This window comes from Monodon monoceros, unplaced genomic scaffold, assembly GCF_005190385.1.
Source record: "Monodon monoceros isolate NGI ecotype Baffin Bay Population unplaced genomic scaffold, NGI_Narwhal_1 Super_Scaffold_1, whole genome shotgun sequence".
Taxonomy (NCBI): domain Eukaryota; kingdom Metazoa; phylum Chordata; class Mammalia; order Artiodactyla; family Monodontidae; genus Monodon; species Monodon monoceros.
Genome location: NW_021703765.1, coordinates 72,217,340 through 72,238,598, shown reverse-complemented (window position 1 = coordinate 72,238,598; position 21,259 = coordinate 72,217,340). Strand labels below are relative to the sequence as shown.

Below are 21,259 nucleotides of genomic sequence, written 5' to 3'. Positions count from 1 at the left end.
GCTACGCGGGCCTCTCGCTGTTGTGGCCTCTCCCGTTGCGGAGCACAGGCTCCGGACGCGCAGGCTCAGTAGTTGTGGCCCACGGGCCCAGCCGCTCCGCCGCATGTGGGATCTTCCCGGACCGGGGCACGAACCCGCGTCCCCTGCATCGGCAGGCGGACTCTCAACCACTGTGCTACCAGGGAAGCCCCCACTGCTATATTTTTAATCCTTTCGGCACTACCTTGTCCTCCTTTTCGGGTTTCGAATCCTTGAGAGGCATGCAGCCTACCAATTAGAAGCTAACCAGCCTAGTTTGGTATCCAAGCCCTTCTTGTCGCTGGCTGCATGACCCCAGGAAGGTACTTAACCTTCTGCACCTTAATTAATCTCCTCAAGTCTGAAGTGGGAATAATAATATTACCTTCTTCATAGGATTGCTGTGAGAATTAAGTAGCTTGATTAGTAGAAAGTACTCAGGTATGTATCAGTTATCTATTGCTGTATAACGAACCAGCCCCAAACACAGCACCTTAAGACGAAGACATCATTTATTCTGCTCATGAGTCTGCAGTTTGGGCAGGGCTTGGGGGAGGGGCAGCTTCTCTGCCCCACACAGTGACGGGGGCTGGGGGATCTGTTTGTGAGATGACTTTTATTCAACCTGACCAACAAGTTGGTGCTGGCTGCTTCCTGGCAGCTCAGCTGGGCTGTGGACTGGGCGCCTTGATTCTCCTCCGTGGGCCTCTCTCACAACATGGTGGCTACGTTCCGAGAGCAAGAGACCCAAGAGAAAAAGGTGGAAGCATTTTGACGACTTAGCTTTGGAAGTCATAAGCATTACTTCCTCTATCCTCTATTGGTCAAGACAGTCACAAAGCCTCACCTGGTTTCAAGAGGAGGAGACATAGTCTCTACCTCTTTGTAGGGAGGTGGCAGGGTTCTAGAAGGGCATGTAGTATGAAAGATAATGCTGTGGCTATCTCTGGGAAAAAAATCTGCCACAGAATAGATTTTGACATGTAATAAGCCATCCATAGGTATTTGCTACCACTAGTTTAAAACTATTCTCTGCTGTCCTTCACCGCAGACTTGTCTTTCTTAGAGGGTGGGAGTATAGCATAATGGTTAAATGCAGCTGCTCTGGAGGGGCGCTGCCTGGGGTTAAATCCTGGCTCAGCCCTTTACAGCTGTGTGACCTTGGGCAAGTTGTTAACCTCTCTGTACAGTAGGATTTATGCTAGTGTGTATCTCATGGGATGGTGAGAATTACGTGAGTTAATCAGCATGGAGCACTTAGCACAGAGCAAGTAGTGTTAACTCATTACTTTTCTTATATCCTTCACTGGTGCAGCCCCTTCCAGAAAGACTGTCCTAGTTACACATGCTAGCAATGGAGCTCAATCCAGAGTAGGTTTGTGAACTGGAAGTCCCTTCGCTTCCAGACGCACAAAGTTGGGAGGGGAGAAGAAGAACTATACTGTCGTAAGAGTCTTATACTAGACATGAAGTGGTCTCTTGATGGTAGACGTGATAAATTTAAAATGTATACTATAAACCCCAGAGCAACCTCTGAATAACAAAAGAAAGCATTGTAGCTAATAAGCCAACAAGGAGATAAAATGGAACCATAAAAAAATATACAGTCATCCAAAAGAAGGCAGAAAACAAGAACAAAGAACAGGTGTGACAAATATGCGATAAATTGCAAGATGATATATTTAAGCCTAATCATATTAGTAATTACTTAATTGTAAATAATCTAAATACTCCAATTAAAAGGCAGAGGTTTTCAGATTGGGAGAAAAGAGCAAGACCAAACTCTATGCTGCCTACAGGAAACAAAGTTTAAATATAAAGACACAAAGAGGGAACTCCCTGGTGGTGCAGTGGATAAGTCTCCATGCTCCCAATGCAGGGGGCCTGGGTTCTATCCCTGGTCAGGGAACTAGATCCCGCATGCATGCCGCAACTAAGAGTTTGCATGCAAAAACTAAGGAGCACACCTGGTGCAACCAAAAAAAAAAAATGTTTCTCCTTTAAAAAAAAGACACAAAGATTAAAAGAATGGAAAAAGCTACACGAATCACTAATTCAAAGAAATAATCAAAACTGGAGTAGACATATTAATCGGAGATAAATATTTGTATATTTATGTAAACTCTCAAAATTCAAAAAGAAGAAAATAACCTAATAAATAAGCAGGTAAACTACTGAAGCCCGTGCGCCTAGAGCCCGTGCTCCACAACGAGAAGCCACCGCAATGTGCCTGTGCACCGCAACAAAGAGTGGCCTCTGCTTGCTGCAACTAGAGAAAGCCCACACACAGCTACGAAGACTCAACACAGCCATAAATAAATAAATAGATAAATAAATAAATAAATACAATTTAAAAAAAAATTTTTTTAAATAAAAACCTTCCAAAGAAAAGGAAAGAAAAAGGTAAAAGAAAGATTTGGAGACACTTCAGTTAAGTTGTACAAATGGCAAATAAAGATACGGAAAGATGCTCAACATTATTAGTCATTAAGGAAACACAAAGTAAAAGCATTGGAATTAAAACAATGCAGTACCATCACAACCTTTTAGAATAGTTGACTAAAAAAACTGAGCATGTCAGTTGTTAGTGAGGATGTAGAGGACCTGCAACTCTCATTCACTGCTAGTGGGAATGTAGAATGGTACAATCAATTTGGAAAACAGTTTGGTAGTTTTGTAAAAAGTTAAATGTATGATCTAGCTATTTCAGCCCTAGGTATTTACCCCAAAGAAATGAAAGCCTATATCCATACCATACCCTGTACATGAATGTTCATAGCAACTTCATTTGAAAGAGCGAAACCCTGGCAACAATCTAAATGTGAATGGCTAAACTGTGGTACGTCCATGCAATGGAATACTACTCAGCAATAAAACAGAATGGACTACGGATACACCCTATAACATGGATGAATTTAAAATAATTACGCCGGGGCTCCCCTGGTGGCGCAGTGGTTGAGAGTCCGCCTGCCGATGCAGGGGACACGGGTTCGTGCCCTGGTCCGGGAAGATCCCACATGCTGCGGAGCGGCTGGGCCCGTGAGCCATGGCCGCTGAGCCTGCGCGTCCGGAGCCTGTGCTCCGCAACGGGAGAGGCCACAACAGTGAGAGGCCCGCGTACCGCAAAAAAAAAAAAAATTATGCCGAGTGAAAGAAGCCAAACAAAAGAAAGAGTACATACTGTGATGCTGTTTACATAAAATTTTGAGAGATGCAGGTTTGTCTGATCGTGACAGAAAGCAGATGAGCGGTTGCCTGAGGATGGATGGGTGGGGGGGAGGGCTTGAAAGGGTGACGGTTATGTTACCTTGATTGTATTTAGTAATGGTTTCACGAGTGTGTACGCATGTCAACACATATCAAATTGAATATTTAAATATGTGCAGTTTATTGTGTGTCAAATATATCTCAGTAAAAGTATTTAAAACTCGGTAGAGAAGAGTTTTGCAGAGGGCAGACCTGACTGCCCTTGCTTAGCAGTTCAAAGTCAGAAGGACCAGTTGTGACCCAACAGCCCTTTGAACCCTGCCAGTTTCCTCTCCTTTCCTGTTTGGTTGTGAGCTTTACACATCTGCTCCCTGCCACTGTGCGTGACTCATTAGCCAAACATTTGATTCTTTACCGTCCCATAGGTGGGTCATTGGGAATGTGGGTTAGGGGAACCAAATTCTCATCCTAGATTCTCTTCTTCCCAATAAATTTACAAGCTGAGAGTCATTTCTTGGTGCCATCGCATATGTCAGTGGAGACACCTGAGTGTTATGACGAGCCCAACCCAAACAGGCTTAAGTGTAAAAGGATATTTGTGGGCTCAGACTTCAGAAACGCTACGAGGTAGATTTTGGGCACAGCTTGATCCCAGGGATGTAACTCGGGCAGGTTTTCCCCAGGTCGTGGCAGAGGCAACCGCCAACAGCAACAGGGAAAGAGCCCCTCCTTTCTAACTGGTCCAGGAGAAGTTCCAAGTTCAGCCCTCATTGGCCGGGCTTGGGTCAGCACCGCTGCCTGAACCAACGCCTGTCCTGGGGGGCTGAGGGGATCTCATTGCACTGGATCATCTGCCTGGGGGCCAGGGGTGGAGTTGGCCAGAGCCAAAGAATATGGACAGAAGGTAGAGAGGGGATGTCCTTCAAAAGCAGATGGGGCTGTGTTACTGCAAGGAAAGGGCATGGATGTCAGCAGGGAAAAGCCACAGAGGACACTGCACCAGTGAAAAACTCCAATTGGTTTTATTTTTTGACAAGGTAGTATATTAACACGCTTCCAAAAGTCAGAAGTAATCAAAAAGATCACTCCCTCTGAGTGACTTCTACACTGTTCCCTACATCCGTTGTAGGCAATCAATTTCATCGAGTTCTAATTTGTTCTTCCTGTTTCTTTTGTTAAGTAGATATCTCTGTGTTTTCTTGTTTTCTCCCTTTCTTACACAAAAGATAGCATACAGTATGTGCTTTTTTTGTACTTGCTTTTTTCACTTAACAAGAGAAGGAAAAACTTTTTAAAATTGAGGTATGGTTGATGTACAATATATAAGTTTCAGGTGTATAACATAGTGATACACAATTTTTAAAGGTTATGCTTCATTTATAGTTATTATAAAATATTCCTCTGCTGCACAGTATACCCCTGTAGCTTATTTATTTTATACATAGTAGTTTGTATCTCTTAATCCCTATCCCTATCTTGCCCCTCCCCCCTTCCCTCTCCCTACTAGTAACCACTAGTTTGTTCTCTATTTCTGAGTCTGCTTTTTTTGTTTATATTCAATCGTTTGTCTTATTTTTTAGATTCCACATATAAGTGATATCAAAGTATTTGTCTTTCTCTGTCTGACTTATTTCACTAAGCATAATACCCTTCGTGTCCATCCATGTAAGAAAAACACTTTTAACTAGGCATGCTAATTCTTGCTGTCATTAGTACCCGGGATGGTGCGTTGACTTACAGTTAACAGGATATGTGTGTGAGCATACGAGGTGACTGCCAACCTTTTCTCCTGGTGAATGGTGTTTTTATTGTCTTAAGCCTGGGTTGTAAGTGAATCTCCTCTTGCAATGCAGATGGAGGCAAATATGCCGTCCATGACTCCTGCACCCCCAATCTGAGCTCAGGGGGCGAGAATTCCCCCTCCAGCCTCACCGGACACAACTGGGAGATGAATTATCAAGAGGCAGCAATCTACCTCCAGGTGAGTATCTTCCGGTCAGGACCTGGCCATTCTTGGCCCCTGTTAGTGGAGTAGGATAGCCGGGGTTCTGTTGGGTGCCCAGCAACTCAATTCTGGCTTAGTGCTCCGTGTGTGAGCTTCTCATCTCCTAAGATCAGGCTGGGAGAGCCAACCCGATTGTGCCCACACGGAAGGGTGATGTGAACGGGCTTGTTCTCGGGACCCCCAGTTTGTGGCTCTGCCTGCCCCCAAGGTTCCCCAAGTCTGTCCACTTGGCCTCTCCTGCCCCGCTCCCTCTTCTCAGGCACATTGAGAGGCCGGTTCTCGGGAGGGAATTCTTTTATCTACTTAACACTGCTGACTTAGTGTGGGGAATCTAGAGATCTTTATTCCCTTCCTGTTTAACTTGCTGCTGCTCTCATGTTTGCTATTTCATGCTTGGTTTTCGTTTTTGTTTTTTTTAAAGAAAAAGAATACTTTTTAATAAAAGTCACGCATGCTCATTACAATAAGTTTCGGTACAAAGGCGATGTGAAAAAAAATTCACCTAATGCAGTCGCTGACAACATTATTTAAGAACAATACATAGGTTTCATGGGTCTTCTAAAATAATTTTAAAGTCCTGTGGTAGCTATAGCTGTATAGTCTGCTTTTTTTTTCCCCTAGCATGTGGCATAAGCTTTTTTCTCATGTTATAACTCTTGTAAACAAATTTTAAAGTCTTTATAATTCTGTCTGGTAAGTGCGTACTAATTTACTTAACTATCCTGATAAGGTTGGATATTTTCTCTTTTTATATTTCCCTTATTATGTATTTCCCTTATTATGCATTTCCTTATTATAAATTATAATCCGAGGACAATCTGTGCCTACGGCTGTTTCTCTCTTTTTCTCTTTAATATCTAGGATTATTTTATTAGGAAAGACTCCAAGAAGTGGAATCAGTGGGTAGAAGGAATCAACCTTTTTTAATGCCCTTGTTATATAGTATCGAATACTCTCCAAAGGGGATATTGCCTATTAACTTCCAGTCTGACTGTCTATGGCATTTTAACCTCAATCTTGCCATTTTTGTCATTATAAGATTTCAGCTTCAGCTGTGCATTGAATAAGGGTTTGGGTGAGGAAATGGAATTTTAAAATTCATTTGAATGATCATTTTCCCCTAATCTTTTTTTCTTTGAAGCATCTCTCCCTTGTAAGTATTTGCTTTGCTATTTTTTTAAAAAGATTTAATGAAATTCAGATACTTATTTGATAGTTATTTGGGTGTCTGTGTGTTTCTCGCATTTTATGGCTGTACTCCTCAAGAAATGTATTTTGATTCAGGTTAAGGCAATAGAAATGTTTTAGGGAAATTTTAGCAAGCTTGGGCATGCCAGTTGATGTGGCAGGGGCCCCCTATGTACTGTCACCTTCTCCAAAGTTGAATAGGTGCTAGACAAGAGGGTGGGATGGGTCAGAATATGGAATTAGAATAGCTGCTTGGTAATTCCTTCTTTCCTTAAGCAGGTGAGAACATTAGTAATAAAAATGGCTATCATCAAAAAGTCTACAAATAATAAATGCTGCGGAGGGTGTGGAGAAAAGGGAACCCTCCTACACTGTTGGTGGGAATGTAAATTGATGCAGCCACTATGGAAAATAGTATGGAGGTTTTCCAAAAAGAACTAAAAATTGAGCTGTGGTCCAGCAGTCCCACTCCTGGGTATATACCCAGAAAAGACAAAAACTCTAATTTGAAAAGATACATGCACCCTGACGTTCATAGCAGCATTATTTACAATAGCTAAGACATGGAAGCCACCCAAGTACCTGTCAGCAGACAGTTGGTTTAAGATGTGGTGTATATATACACTATAGAATGTCAGACATAAAAAAGAATGAAATGTTGCCATTTGCAGCGGCATGGATGGACCTAGAGAATATTATACTAAGTGAAGTAAGTCAGACAGAGAAAGACAAATATTATATGATATCACTTATATGTGGAATTTAAAAAATAATGCAAATGGAGCTTCCCTGGCAGTCTAGTGGTTAAGACTCCCTGCTTCCACTGCAGGGGCCACGGGTTCAACCCCTGGTTGGGGAACTAAGATCCCACATGCTGCGTGGTATGGCAAAAAAAACAACTCCCCCCAAAAAACGCAAACAAGTTATATGTAGTTTAACTGGGCACTTGCTGATCTTTCTAACAGCTCTACCAAGCAGTTTAATCATCTCCCAGTTCATACACCTGAAACTCCCAGGGGCTCAATGAGTCCAAAGCCATCCAGCTAGTAAATTGCCAAGGTTGGACTTAAACCGTGTCCATCCAGCCTCCAAATGACGTTCTTTCTTCTCTATGTGGCTGCCTCACTCCTGTACCTGACCCCATGTATTCACTTGAAAATGGGCCATGTCTTTGTGGGAGAAGAGGTTACAGAACAGAAGGTATCATGTGAAGATTTTTATATATAAATTATATACAGTTTTATATATTGTGTTTCTGTATCTATGCACATATACCCATTCACATTTGGAAAGTTATTTATCTAAATATTAAAGGTGATTATTATTGTTTTTTAAAGGTGATTATTTTTGGCTGATGGAATTTTTACTACCTTATAGTTCTGTGTATGATTTGAATTATTTTACAAAAAATGCATCATTTTGTAAAATTAAAACTAAAAGCAAAAGTTGGATCCCCATGGACAGTAGTTCGTGGCTGTTTCTGGAGGATGGCTTTAGCTGGTGTCTGGTAATCGTTTTCATGCTTGCAGGGGAGCTGCAGCATGGCCCCTGAAGCAGGTTGCTGGTGTGCTTGGGTAATTGGCCGCTCGCTGCTTTGAGGCTATCTGGTGCCTGCAGTTTCCTCTCTTCCCAAATTTTACCTGTTAACTCACTCACCCTCAGGAGCTGTGTGCTCGGCGCTCCTGTTGCCTCCAAGACAGTCCTAGTTTTCTGTGTGGACTTCTGCCCCAGGGAGCAGAAAGCAAAGACCTGGAGGTCACATGCAACTGGCCTGCCTTCTTATTTTTCCTAATCATGAATTTCCTAGTTCGTGATCAGCAGCTAGAAAACAAGGCCAGTGTTCTCCTTAGGGTCTAGGGTCAGAATCCAGTGACTCGGGTCGTATTTCACTCCGTCCTCGCTAGGGGAGGCCTCATCCTCCATCTCGTCTGTGGCAGTTTCAAGTCCTAGCGGTCAGATCCGAGTCCCCCGTGTTAGTGGTTTCCTCTAGCCAGACCTTCATCCCTGGCTACTTGTTGGAAGAAATTACCCAAGAATTGCATTTTTTAAGAAATCCAAACCAGAAGCTTCCCAGGCCATGTGTGTCCCCTGTGGCCGTGGCCATGCTGGTGAAAACCACAGCCTGGCACAGATCACAGGACTGGCAGCAAGCCTTGTCCAGCCTGCCCTCCGTGTGACCGCCAGGATGTTCGTTCCCTGCCCTGTTGAGTCTGTGGTTTGTCTTTATTTTTTGATAACGAGGATAGGGGTGTAGCCGGCTTCAGGGAAGTGACTCACTTGAAGTTCCCCCTGCAAACCACAGCCAAGGTCAGAGCTCCCTGCCTCCCAGCTACTGGGCAGTCCTTGGGCTGGGCAGGGGCCTGGAGAATGATCTCTTGCAGGAGTGCTTCATCCTACCAAACACCTATTAAATGCCTACTGTGTGCACCAGGCACCGTGCCAGCTGAGGACCTGACAATACCTCTTGCCTTCCCAATTCTCTGAAACAGGCTTGGCGAGCTGAAGCCCCCTCGGGCTAGTACAGGAGCCCACCAGCCAGAGCTGTTTCCATGGCACCGTGTGCCACCTCTGGGCCCAGAGACACTTCTTCCCATTGGCCTGGCTTGGCAACCTCTGCAGGAATCACCGAGCATGTGTTAGTTTCACCTTCCCCAGAATAAGGGTTTATATGAGGACGGTTGAGTGTGGCCTCATCTCAGAAGAGTCGGAATAGTTGAAGGTCGGACTGCATTCCAGGACAGCTGGAATGCTTTCAGAAGGGCTCTGGGCATCCCTTCTGGCTCTGCCCCTTTCCTCCTCTAGGGATTGGAGCCAAGGGGAAGAGCCTCTGTTCTGAGTGGTTGTGCTGGGAGTGAATGAGACAGATTCTCCCGACTCAGCACCATTGACATTTGGGACCGGATAATTCTTTGTTGTGAGGGGCTGTCATGTGCATTTTAGGAGGTTTAGCAGCATCCCTGGAGTTTACCCTCTAGATGCCAGCAGCACCCCCCAGGTGGGACAACCAAACATGTCTCCAGGCCGGGGCGGAGTCAGGGGAGGGCAGGTGGTCAACACTGCCCCCAGCTGAGAAGCACTGAGGCAAGGTGATGCTTGTAAAGTATGAGCCAATAAGTACTCTCTCTGTGTCGGCTGCTGGGTGGGGTACGGGGGTGATGAAGCTGAGGGACCTCCCTTACTTATCCCTTATCCCCGTGCCCACCAACCCTGGGGAGGCAGTGAAGATCCCCTACCTGCCCCAGAAGGCCGATCCTAACCGGGAGGGTTATCTGCTTGTATTCCCAAGTGGACCGTTCCCGGTCTGCTCCGTCGATTGCTTTCTACATCAGCGGGAGGCCAAGAGTAGAGCAGGGCCGCTGGAATCAGGCTGTCTGGCTCTATGAGCTCAGGTGCTACTGAAGCTCTTTGTGCCTGGATTTCCTTGTCAGGAGTGAGAGGAGTGTGGAGGGCTCAGCGGGGCCGGGGCGGGGTGGGGAGGGTGGCGCTGAGCATGGTGCCGGGCCTGGAGGGCACTCGCTGGGGGTCAGCTGCTGTCTCATTACTGTTGGGGTGAAGGCATCAAGCGGTTAGGAAATTAGGTGGAAATGGAGTAAATTAAGAAGTGGGATGGGGAAAGCTGAGTAAAGAAGGAGCGTGATAAAGGTACCCTCACACTTTCCTCTCAGTGTTACTATAACTTAAAATAATAATAACAGGTAACCCCTGGCGGGGAGCTTCCTGTGTGCCAGATGCCGTCCTAAGTGTCTTGCAGGAACCCGGGGAGTGAGTACGAGTGTTGATGGTTGTAAAGGTGAAGGAACATTCTCAGTGTTACCCAGGGAGGAGGGGGGGAGCCAGGACTCAGCTGTTCTTAGTTTACCCCAGACCCCACCCCCCGACCTCAAGCACTTAACATCCCGCAGACACACCTGAGAGTGAACTTTTGACCTCAGAGGGGACCAGATGTGCCCGCTTCTCTTCGATCTCTTGGATTTTTTATTCTTTGATTCCTCTGAGTAGTTTTGGGAAGAAGCAAGTCTTTGGAGCCCCATCAGCGGGCCAGGGTGAGACTTGACTGGTGTGCGGTTCTACGAAGATCACACTTTTGCTTCTCCATCATCTCCCGACTCTGGCCTGAATCTCCTCCCACCGGCCAAGGGCCCTCCCCCCTCCCCGCCCACCACGCATCCTGGCCGCCCTATCGTCTCCAGGCGCGTTCGCCCACGTGACGCTTGCTCTTTCAGGAAGGTGAGAATAACGACAAGTTCTTCACCCACCCCAAGAATGCCAAAGCGCTGGCGGCCTACCTCTTTGCTCACAACCACCTCTTCTACCTGATGGAGCTGTCCGCAGCCCTGCTCCTGCTGCTGCTGTCCCTGTGCGAGGCTCCGGCCGTGCCCGCGCTCCGGCTGGGCATTTACGTGAGTGTCCGGATGGCTGGGAGCCACGGCTCTCTGGGGGCAGAGTAACTCAAGACTGAGAGGGAACATTCTGGAAGGGCAGACGTCTTGCCCGGGGTCCCCGCCCGACTGAATGCACCTCCCCCATCTCCCTGGGGTTCTGCTCCTTTGTAAATTCCAGGGAGGGGCGCCTTCGGATTGCCTCAGAACCCGTAGCCCGCTTTGGCCCCCAGGGGGGCAGCATACCTGATTAGCAGTCCCACCCGCTGTCTCCAACCTCAGATGAAAAGGCGGGCAGGTGTGCTCGCTGCTGGGGGAGGGCAGGCGCTGGGGAAGCCACGTCTCCTTCACACCCTTTGGCTGCAGGTCCACGCGACCCTGGAGCTGTTTGCCCTGATGGTGGTCGTGTTTGAACTCTGCATGAAGTTGCGGTGGCTGGGCCTTCACACTTTCATCCGGCACAGACGGACCATGGTCAAGGTGCTGTGCCCACCTCCCTACAGCATTTCCTCCCCTGTCAACTTCAAGTCTGTATCTTCAGTTCAATTCCAAGTCCCCCGTGGGCCTGGTCCTGCGCTCAGAAGTGTAACCTTGGGTCCCTGTCCTCGCCATGCTTCCCGCCTTGCTCCAGGTGTCACAGTGATGCTAACAGTAGCGAATGTGGTTCGGCGTTTAGCGCGTGCCAAGCACTGGCACGATGACGTTTGCGGGAGGTGTAGTGCTCTTCCTATCGTACGTGCAGCCAGTTGGAAGAGAATGGGATCTAAATCCCGGTGAGTTGGGATTCAAAGCCAGCTCTGTGTGGCCTCCACGCCCACACCGATCAGGACCATATTATATGCTTTCTCTCTCTGCGGCAGAGAGAGGCATGAGTCGGGATGTGTCAGAGTGGCGTTTGGCAGTGTAAAAAGCCCACACACTTGTACAGGAGAATGTGCCCAAGGAATTGGAGGTCAGGGTGTGCTGCAGACTTCAGGGGCCCTCACGGTGCAAGCGGGGAGAGCTGGAAGCAGAGCGTGGCTGGATGTGGCCTGCGGAATAGCAGTTTTGCTCAGCGGGTATCATCTGATGAGCTGCTGGGAGCATCGCCCTGGGGCTCATTCTCCTGGGACTGCACATCTATGCCAGCAGCCAGAGGGCTTCTCCCTGGGGCCCGCTTGATGTTGGGGGAGGTGAGAAAGGGCGAGGGAAAGGTCTCTCTGGACTCCGGGCCGGGCTGGGCAGTATCCAACCAGCCCTCTGTTCAGGGTGTACAGGAGGGGCTGGGTCAGAGGAGCTGACAGCGCACTGTGCCCTCCACCCACAGACCTCTGTGCTGGTGGTGCAGTTCGTTGAGGCCATTGTGGTGTTGGTACGGCAGACGTCCCACGTGCGGGTGACCCGGGCGCTGCGCTGCATCTTCCTGGTGGACTGTCGGTACTGCGGTGGCGTCCGGCGGTAAGGCCTGGGGGAGGAGCTGCTCAGACAGTCGCTATCAGGGCCTGGCCTGGACCTCCGGGCCAGTGAAGCGGGAGCCAGTGAGTGATGTAGCAGTAGGGCCACTCCTGCACTTGGGTAGGACATAGTCATGCCCACTTCCCTCTGCTACTCGACCCACACAGAGAGGCAGGTGGTCTTCCTGCTGAAGTTCAGGTCTCCTGACTCCGGATCCAGGGCTCTCTACTGCCTTTCCTGTGCTTCTCTGGGGCTGGTCCTCTCTCTGAGCACAGTACCTGCCCAAACACAGCCTAAAGCAGGAACTCAGCAAAGTCCACGTGACTCAGCAGGCTGTCCTGACACCTCCCCTGAGCCGGGGGGTACTGAACTCAAACCAGGCCGTTAGCCTAAGGTCAAACTGAGTTTTGAGAATCCATCTGGAAAGCCTCTTGGCTGGGGTACTGTGGATGAGAGCGGGCTGGCCATTTACGCTTGGTGCCCGTCCTTAAAACCGGAGACAAATGTCCTAGGACTGGGTGGCCCTGAAATGTCTTCCCACATCCCAGGCAAGCTGACCTTGTCACCCGAGGCCATGTACCTGGCCTTCTCCTGCCGTCTCCGTCTCTTGCAGGCACTTGCCTGCCTGGGCTCAGTAAGTGCTACACCTGCCCCGGTTCTTTCCCCATCACCCACTGAGTGGAAGGCCTAGGAAATCACTAAGCATGATGTCACAAGCCAGGGCAAGAGGGGATTTAGTGTTCTGGGGGTCGGGAGCACCAGACCCCCATCTCGACAGGCATGTACCCCACTGAGGAGTCGCAGCCAGCACCCCCGGGGCCCTGGCCCGTCCCCGGCTGCGCCTCACCCCTCCTGGCCCCGTTTGTCTCCCCAGCAACCTGCGCCAGATCTTCCAGTCTCTGCCGCCCTTCATGGACATCCTCTCGCTGCTCCTCTTCTTCATGATCATTTTCGCCATCCTTGGTGAGTTTCTCCTGTGCCCCAGGATGCAGGCGCTCGCTAAAAGCAAACTCACAGTTGAGAAAAAAAGGTACTTTGACCGTTTCAGAAATTCAGGAAGGTTTTCAAAATGATGTAAACACCCAACTGAGGAAATGCAATATCGGAAAAAATAAAGGAAGCCACCTTTGTACCCTTTCCTGATCTCGATTCCCTTCGGCTCCCAGAGGTACCCCCGGCCTTTATTCATGCTGCTGCACGTAGATGTAGGTCATTCACTTTCACCGCAGTGTCGTGATCTGATACGTGAATATATCCAAATTTATTTATCACGTCTTCTGTTGGTGGGCACTTTTCACTATCACAGGTCACACTGCAGTGAACATTCTCGTGCGTTTCCTGGCGCACATGGGGGAGGGATTCTCTACAGCGTGTGCCTAGGACCTTAGGGTCTGCACACTTCAGCTTCACTAGATGTAAAAGCAAGGTCATGGCCTTTCTAACTCCGAGGAGGCCTTGCCTCTTCAGATAAGATCAAGTATTGATGCGACAGCCACATTCAGACACAGGGCTTAGACCGTGGAGGTCTTAGAACACGGCGAGGTAGCCCAAGGTCCCTTCTCCAGTACTCAGATGGCAAAGGCAGTGGAACTAGAGAGCCCTGGCTCTAAGGTCCCCACCAGCACTGAAAGCCCCGGGTTCTCGTGACTGCTCTGTCCTGAGCCACTGACTCCCACTTACCTCACCTCCACCCCACTCTCGATAGAATTTCCTTTGTGTTCCAAGGGGGCTGACTTCCCCTGAGGGCAGAGTTACTCCCTTTCCCACTCAGGATTTCAAGGACTCGGGGAATAGCTCATTCTGAGAGGGAAAAAATTAATGGTGTTAATTTGGCTACAGGGGAACAACAGGGTCCCTTTGGAGTTGTGCTTGGCTGTCATGTTCTCAAAACCAAAGATCGCAAACCGGCAGTCTGGGTTCCAAATCCAGCCTGTGGATGAGTTTTCTTTGGTCTGAAAGTGTTGAGCCAGCATTTTAAAACTATTTTATTTTTTTTACATGAAAATACAGATTTTCAGCCTTAAAAATTTTAACTTTTTTTAACTTCCGTTTTTTAAAAAAATCGACATATAATTGACATATAACACTATTAGTCTTAGGTAGACAACATAATGCTTTGCTATGTATATACTGCAAAGTGATCATCGTAATAAGGTTAGTTAACATCCATCACTATACAGAGTTACGATTTCTTTTCCTTCTGATGAGAACTTTTAAGATCTACTTTCCTAGCAACTTTCAAATATACAATACGGTATCATTAACTGTCGTCACCGTGCTGTATGTACCGCTTTTTTTTTTTTTACTATACAGATTTATTATTTTTTTAAATTTTATTTATTTGGTTGCCCCAAGTCTTAGTTGCGGCAGGCGGGCTCCTTAGTTGCGGCATGCGTGTGGGATCTAGTTCCCTGAGCAGGGATCGAACCCGGGCCCCCTGCATTGGGAGCATGGAGTCTTACCCACTGCGCCACCAGGGAAGTCCCTATACAGCCTTTTTAAATCATACATTTGATGGTACTTGGGTCACTGAATGGCAGCAGTTGTCTGGTGCTCTGCCACAGTCCCCACCACTCCCTGTGCTTTTCCTCTGCCTACTGCACTGATTCACATTTACTTGTCCAATCCTTCTGACATCTGGGTTTGGGACTCTTCTGCTCTAACCCTTTATTCAATCTGTTTCCCACCACCTTCTTCTAGGTTTCTACTTGTTCTCCCCTAATCCTTCAGACCCCGTAAGTAATCAACATGTTTGTCTGTTTCTTCCTTTATGGGAGGCCTTTCCCCTCAGATGAGGTGGCTGGACTGACCCCCTAGCTGTATTAGGAAGGGATGCCCTGCTTGGTTTCTCATCACCGCTTCTGGCACCTGAAAGTGCCCCGTCACCCAGATTTGAGCTGTCTCCTTCCTTGAATGCCAAGGGGGACCCCCTGCCCTGTCCTTGAGAGGGGTGTTTCCGGGATCAGATTTGGAACACAGGCACATTTTGGCAGAGGAGCAGTGGAGGAGAGCTCAGCTAATTGTGCATATGTGGTTCCCTGGGAGACAAGTCCCAAAGCCAGTTGTCTGCTGCCGCCGGAAGCATTGAGCTCAGGAAGGAGGAGGCCTTGGACTCCATGTTTACTTGTTCCTCTGCCATCCTTCAGGGATCCCTTGGGAGGAAGAAGGAGTGGGCGGGGCAGGGAGGGGGAGGGCAGGGCTCTGGAGGCGGCCCACCGCAGGCAGCCTGTTCCCGGTGGGGTGTGCCCTCGGCCTGGCGGCCACGTCCCCACCTCTCCCTCTCCTCCTCAGTACTTTAGCACCCTGGAGAACAGCATTGTCAGTCTGTTCGTCCTTCTGACCACCGCCAAGTAAGTTCGGGCCCTGCTTTGGCTTCTGCCCTCTTCTAGTGCCCGGGGTCTTCTCCTCTTTTCAGCCAAGAATATTCCACATCTTGGCCCAGACAGGTTCTTGGGATCCCGTGAGGGACGGGAGTGGCCTGGTGAGCCAAGAGTAGGGGAGCGGGGAGGGGGCCGGCAAGGCAGGAGAAGAGGTGTCCTTATAGAAGACGGAGACCAGCAGACACGGGCCCTGCGGGTAACACTCTGCAAACACAGTTTCCCAGATGTGATGATGCCCTCCTACTCCCGGAACCCCTGGTCCTGCGTCTTCTTCATCGTGTACCTCTCCATCGAGCTGTACTTCATCATGAACCTGGTGAGTGACCTTGCCTCGCACTCCACTGAGGCAGCCCTCGCCCACACTCTGCTGGGCACTGTGGGGATGAGGTAGGGACAGCTTTCGGCCTCCGAGGGCAGACCATTGGGGAAGGAGGTCCCAGACCGTGGGCAAGTGTGGTGTGGCTAGGAATTCCCTGTCGGGACTTAAGTGCAGCTGGTTACCAGCAGGAGCTAGCCTGCCGCCACTGCTGCTGACAGCGCTAGGGTTTAAACCAAGGCTACCCTGGGATCTTTTCCTTCTCACGGCAAACATATAATAACTATAAAAGCTGGTACTTATTAAGCCTTAGCCAGGCACTGTGCAAAGTGTTTCATGGATGAGGGTTAAATAATTTAACACTTAAACCCTGGAGTTCTTATTATGCTCAATTTATAGTTGAGGAAACTGAGGATCAGACTGATAGGCTAACTCGCCTGCACAGCTCGGGGTGGCCGGGTGAGCTGGTCTCCTTCCAGAGCCCTGCTCCTAGCCACTCCATCCTACTGCAGCCACATGCCAGGAATGTCTTGTGTATTTCCAGCTCATTTATCACGAACCATTGGGAAATTGAACACGGAACATATTCCTTTAGGGAGAACATAAAGCCCCCATGCACACTGGGAACTTTGGAGGTGTTTGCAGGGGCTCGGCCGGCCACCAGGAGTGTCCTGCCACCAGCAGGTTGCCTCCCGGACCGGGCCGTCAGGCTGGTGCTGAGCCCACATCAATGCCAGAATTACCAGGAAGAGGCCTTATCAAGTCTTGCATTTATTTTTATACTTCTGAAGAGCATTCTCACACCAGTCACCGCAGTCAGGCCCAGTATAGAAATGGAAAACACTTCCTCTGGGGTAGATCTGTGAAATCTCCTAAAAGTGTGACATCTTAAGAAGGAAAATATTTTCTTTTTTTAATTCCTCAAAACCCAAAATAAGTATGTTAGATGTCTCTTTGAACATCTTACAGCTCTTTTATACTGTTGTTAGTTTAGAATCTAAAAAATAGTTTATGTGTAATTGATTTGCTTTAAGAGATATTTAGAGCTGTGAAAATATAGGGCATGGGTCAGCAATCAGGGCCAATACCCAGCCCACCATCTGTTTTTGTCAATAAAGTTTTATTGGCCCATTCATTTGCACATCGTCCACGGCTGCATTCATGCTGCAGCCGCAGGGTTGAGTGGTTTCTACAGAGACCATCTGGCCTGCAGAGCCTAAAAGATTTGCTCTCTGGCCCTTTACAGATGCTAACTCTCCCTTGATCTAAAAGGAAGTATGGGGGACCAGTTAGAAGGGATGGAAAGGACAAGAGTTCCCCTCAAAATATTTTTGAAAGAAAAAGTGTTTCCAAAAAGTGGTCTTCCAAATTCTGCACCTGGCCTCCCATCGCGTTCTGATAACGCAGACTGTGTTGTTCACCTGCTAAATTTGGAATTAGAAAGTTCCAGAACCTTGTGCCCTTTTGTGCAGGCCACCTCACACCCCTGCTTTCTGGAGCCACGCAGACTCACCAGGAGGAGGAACAAGGGGACAGGAGAGGAAGCATCGGCACAGTGATGTTCCTTCCTGCTCTGAGGTTGGGAGGGCACAGGATGGACACACAGCCTCCCCGGCCATCACACGGAGCTGAATTGGGCAAAAAACCCAGTGTGTTCCCCTCGCTGCTTCTCTCCCCTTATAAAACTGCCCAGCCAGGGATGAGCTACAGGCGGAGAGAAGAAAAACCTGGGGAAAATGTGATAGCAGTGTCTTCATGAATCTTTAGAGGGAAATTTACAAGTGGCAATGAATGACCTTCCTCCGCTGAGTCTTGGAGATGAACTTCCTACACCACCTGGGGCAGGCGAGAGGCTCTTTTCAACCCCTTTCTCTGGGGTGGCTGGAAGAGCGCCCTCTGGAGGCTGGAGAACGACTCCCTGGTTCTTGAGGCCCCGCCGGGCACAGGAGCCAGGTCTCTGCTCTTCCCTCACAGCTTCTGGCCGTGGTATTTGACACCTTCAATGACATCGAGAAACACAAGTTCAAGTCTTTGCTGCTACACAAGCGAACCGCCATCCAGCACGCCTACCGCCTGCTCATCAGCCAACGGGTAGCGGGGCAGGGGCTGAGCCAGGGAGGGAGGTTGGTCCCTGCTCCCCAGCCCTTGCCCCACGGTATCCCCGAAGCGTGGGCGGGCCGGCAGCTTCCGAAACCAGGAGTCCTGCCCTTGGGAGAACAAGAGAACAGGGCGCCCTGGGATCCTGTGTGATGCTGGGCATCTGGCATGGCTGCCCCCCCTCTGTTCCATGTGGCCGTCTTCCCTCTTCCCCCAGGGGCCTGCCGGCATCTCCTACAGGCAGTTTGAAGGCCTGATGCGCTTCTACAAGCCCCGGATGACTGCCGGGGAGCGCTATCTCACGTTCAAGGCCCTGAATCAGAGCAACTCGCCTCTGCTCAGGTGAGAGCGGATGCCAGTTGGGCGCAGTGTGGCCGGACGAGGCGTTCACAAGAGGAAGCTGGGGCCTTCAAAAGCCCGGGGGCTGGGGAGTGGGCAGGCAGAGAGGCTCGTAGAGAATTTAGTTTTCTTCAGAGATTCTTACGCATGTAGACCCTATTCCTCAGGATTCTTTTTACAGGTAACAAAAGTCCAACCCAAATCCAGTTTAAACTTGAGACAAAAAAAGGAATGGGACTTCCGTGGTGGCGCAGTCGTTGAGAGTCCACCTGCCGATGCAGGGGACACAGGTTCGTGCCCCGGACCGGGAAGATCCCACATGCCGCGGAGTGGCTGGGCCCGTGAGCCATGGCCACTGAGCAACGGGAGAGGCCACAACAGTGAGAGGCCCGCGTACCACAAAAAAAAAAAAAGGAATGTATTGGCTCGTGGAATGGACTGGCCCAGCTGCTCACCCTTGAGCCATGAGCAAGTGGTTGCATGTGAGCTAATCCACAGAGCAACGTGAAACACACACTTTCTCTCTCTCTCTCTCTGTCTCTCTCTCTGTCTCTCTCTCTCTCTGTCTCTCTCTCTCTCTGTCTCTCTCTCTCTCTGTCTCTCTCTCTCTCTGTCTCTGTCTCTCTCTCTCTCTCTCTCTCTTTTTTGCGATACGCGGGCCTCTCACTGTTGTGGCCTCTCCCGTTGCGGAGCACAGGCTCCGGATGCGTAGGCTCAGTGGCCATGGTTCACGGGCCCAGACGCTCCATGGCATGTGGGATCTTCCCAGACTGGGGCACGAACCTGTGTCCCCTGCATCGGCAGGCAGACTCTCAACCACTGCGCCATCAGGGAAGCCCCCCAAACCCTTCTTTTTGATCTGAGATGAGGCAGGCCTGCTGTAGAGACGTGAGCGAGCGAGCTCTGGGCTGAACTCTCTGCCCCGGTTGTTCTATTAAGTCCTCTGCTAAAGGAGGCTCAGTCCCTGTCTGTCTAAGAATGGTGGTAATCTGGGGGCTGCCTCTCTGGGGGACGGAAGCCAGCAGTGGTCTGTGTAGACTGAGTGGATTAAGTATCCATAGTCCCTGGAGGAAGGAGGAGATGAAATGCCTGCAGGTACGGGTCCCCTGGGCCCTGATGCGCTGGGACTCGCAGATGTCGCCTCCTCCCCTCCCCCACTGCACCCCTCGAAGGTGACCATAGGCAGGCGAGTGAGAGGACCGTGGCTCGGTGGGAACGTGCTCTGATTTGTTTTGCCCTCGTGCTTATGACAGCCTGAAGGACTTTCAAGACATCTACGAAGTTGCCGCCTTGAAGTGGAAGGTGGGTGCTCTCCAGGGAGTCACCCGGCAGACGGTTCCATGGGAGGGGGATGAGGCCAGGAGGCACCCGGCTGTCCAGCTCTCTCCCTGCTGGGACATCTCAGCTCGGCTGGGCACTGTGCACTGGAGGGATAACAGGTGGCCCCTGGCCCTGCATCTGCTGTCCATCTGCAGTGCGGTGTCCTGGTTAAAAGCACTGAATCTCGGACCCCATTAGTCAGCATGTGACATCAGGCAAGTTATGGAACCCTTCCAAGGCTTGTCTCACCTGGGAAGTGGGGTCATGAGAGTCCCTACCTACCGCATTATTTTCAGGATTCTGTAAAAACAATGGCAGTGCATGGCACATTGAAGAGTTCAGCAAACATTGGCTGGCTTTGTTGTTCTTTAGATCCCTGAGTGTTTTCATGGTTTCCCAAGTTAGCCAGGAGAGCAGGAAAGGAAAGCTGCATCCATGCCCCCAGGGCTGGGCTCTGGTCGCTGGTCCTAACGCCCTCTCTCCTATGGCCCTGTTCCTTGGCCAGGCAAAGAGAAATAGAGAGCACTGGTTTGATGAGCTTCCCAGGACAGCATTCCTCATCTTCAAAGGTAAGGTTGACCTGAATATGGCAGCTGGGGACGAATGGAGGTTTCCGGTGACCACAGATAAGCATTTAAAGAACATGTCCAGAGGGGTGTGTGTGTGTGTGTGTGTGTGTGTGTGTGTGTGTGTGTGTGTGTGTGTGTGTGTGTGTGTGTGTGTGTGTATGCGAAATGTCTATGTGTGATTACCCCAGCAGGGAAATAGTGTTGGATTAGGACCAAACCAAAAAAAATTTGTGGAATATTTATTTATTGAAGAAAACTGATACGAAGTCAAATAATTAGAAAAAAAATGAAAGTCTCCCAGGCAGAGATAACCACGGTTAATTTTGTGATGTGTTTCCTTCTGGTTATTTTTCTGTGCATTTTAAAAACAGCAGTGGGGATTACATTATATATTCTGTTCTGAAACCTGCCTTTTTACCTAATGATGGATTTTGACCTTCCTCCAGTGTCAGGATATATAGCTGGTGTATCTGATCCTTCACATAATGCTTGCATTGTATAAAATTGAAGATTTTAAAATCGGAGGGCCCCATATTATTTACCTAACAGTTTTCCCTGAATTTAATGCCAGTTTTGAAGTTCCACATGGGGTATGGTTAGCTCACAGGGGTCTGGGCCATATGAACAAGAGTTAAGATGGTATGTCCTATGTTGTTATTTCTCCCACAGCTAGGACTTTGAGCACAGCTGTTATTATTATTCCATATTCTTCAGCGAGTTTTCTACTCCATTGGGATGATAATTACTCAAGGGGATAATAAACAGTGCTGGTTCTAGGCCAGGAGCAGACTCACAGTTTCAGCAGCGGCCAGCAAAGCATTGTTCTGCTCTGTCCCGGCTCCAGGTTGCTCAGCCTCTTTCCAGAGGGAATGTTGCCAGTCCCTTGCCCAGGGGTCCGGGCACAAGCGTGGGTGTCCTTCTGAGAGCAGGCCCTTCCTTTTTCACCCCTGGGCATAAACACCCCGGTTGCTTACACACATGATGTCTGTGGTAGGGGAACGTGTACT

The 21,259-nt window shown here is 49.2% G+C and overlaps 1 protein-coding gene across 6 annotated transcripts in view; it reads left to right on the top strand.

The window, feature by feature from the left end:
* TPCN1 (two pore segment channel 1) overlaps positions 1-21,259 on the top strand; it is a 62,530-nt gene that overhangs the window by 26,945 nt on the left and 14,326 nt on the right. For all 6 annotated transcript variants that reach the window (XR_003794505.1, XR_003794506.1, XM_029229482.1 and 3 more), the window contains 12 exons: positions 5,079-5,206; positions 10,642-10,818; positions 11,164-11,277; positions 12,104-12,234; positions 13,106-13,194; positions 14,932-14,966; positions 15,523-15,581; positions 15,828-15,927; positions 17,902-18,018; positions 18,242-18,366; positions 19,617-19,665; positions 20,189-20,252. Coding sequence is in view for 4 of the 6 variants with exons in the window: in XM_029229482.1 (XP_029085315.1) it covers positions 5,079-5,206; positions 10,642-10,818; positions 11,164-11,277; positions 12,104-12,234; positions 13,106-13,194; positions 14,932-14,966; positions 15,523-15,581; positions 15,828-15,927; positions 17,902-18,018; positions 18,242-18,366; positions 19,617-19,665; positions 20,189-20,252 (1,188 nt within the window). In the remaining 2 variants the exon portion in view is untranslated. The remainder of the gene's footprint in view (positions 1-5,078; positions 5,207-10,641; positions 10,819-11,163; positions 11,278-12,103; positions 12,235-13,105; positions 13,195-14,931; positions 14,967-15,522; positions 15,582-15,827; positions 15,928-17,901; positions 18,019-18,241; positions 18,367-19,616; positions 19,666-20,188; positions 20,253-21,259) is intronic.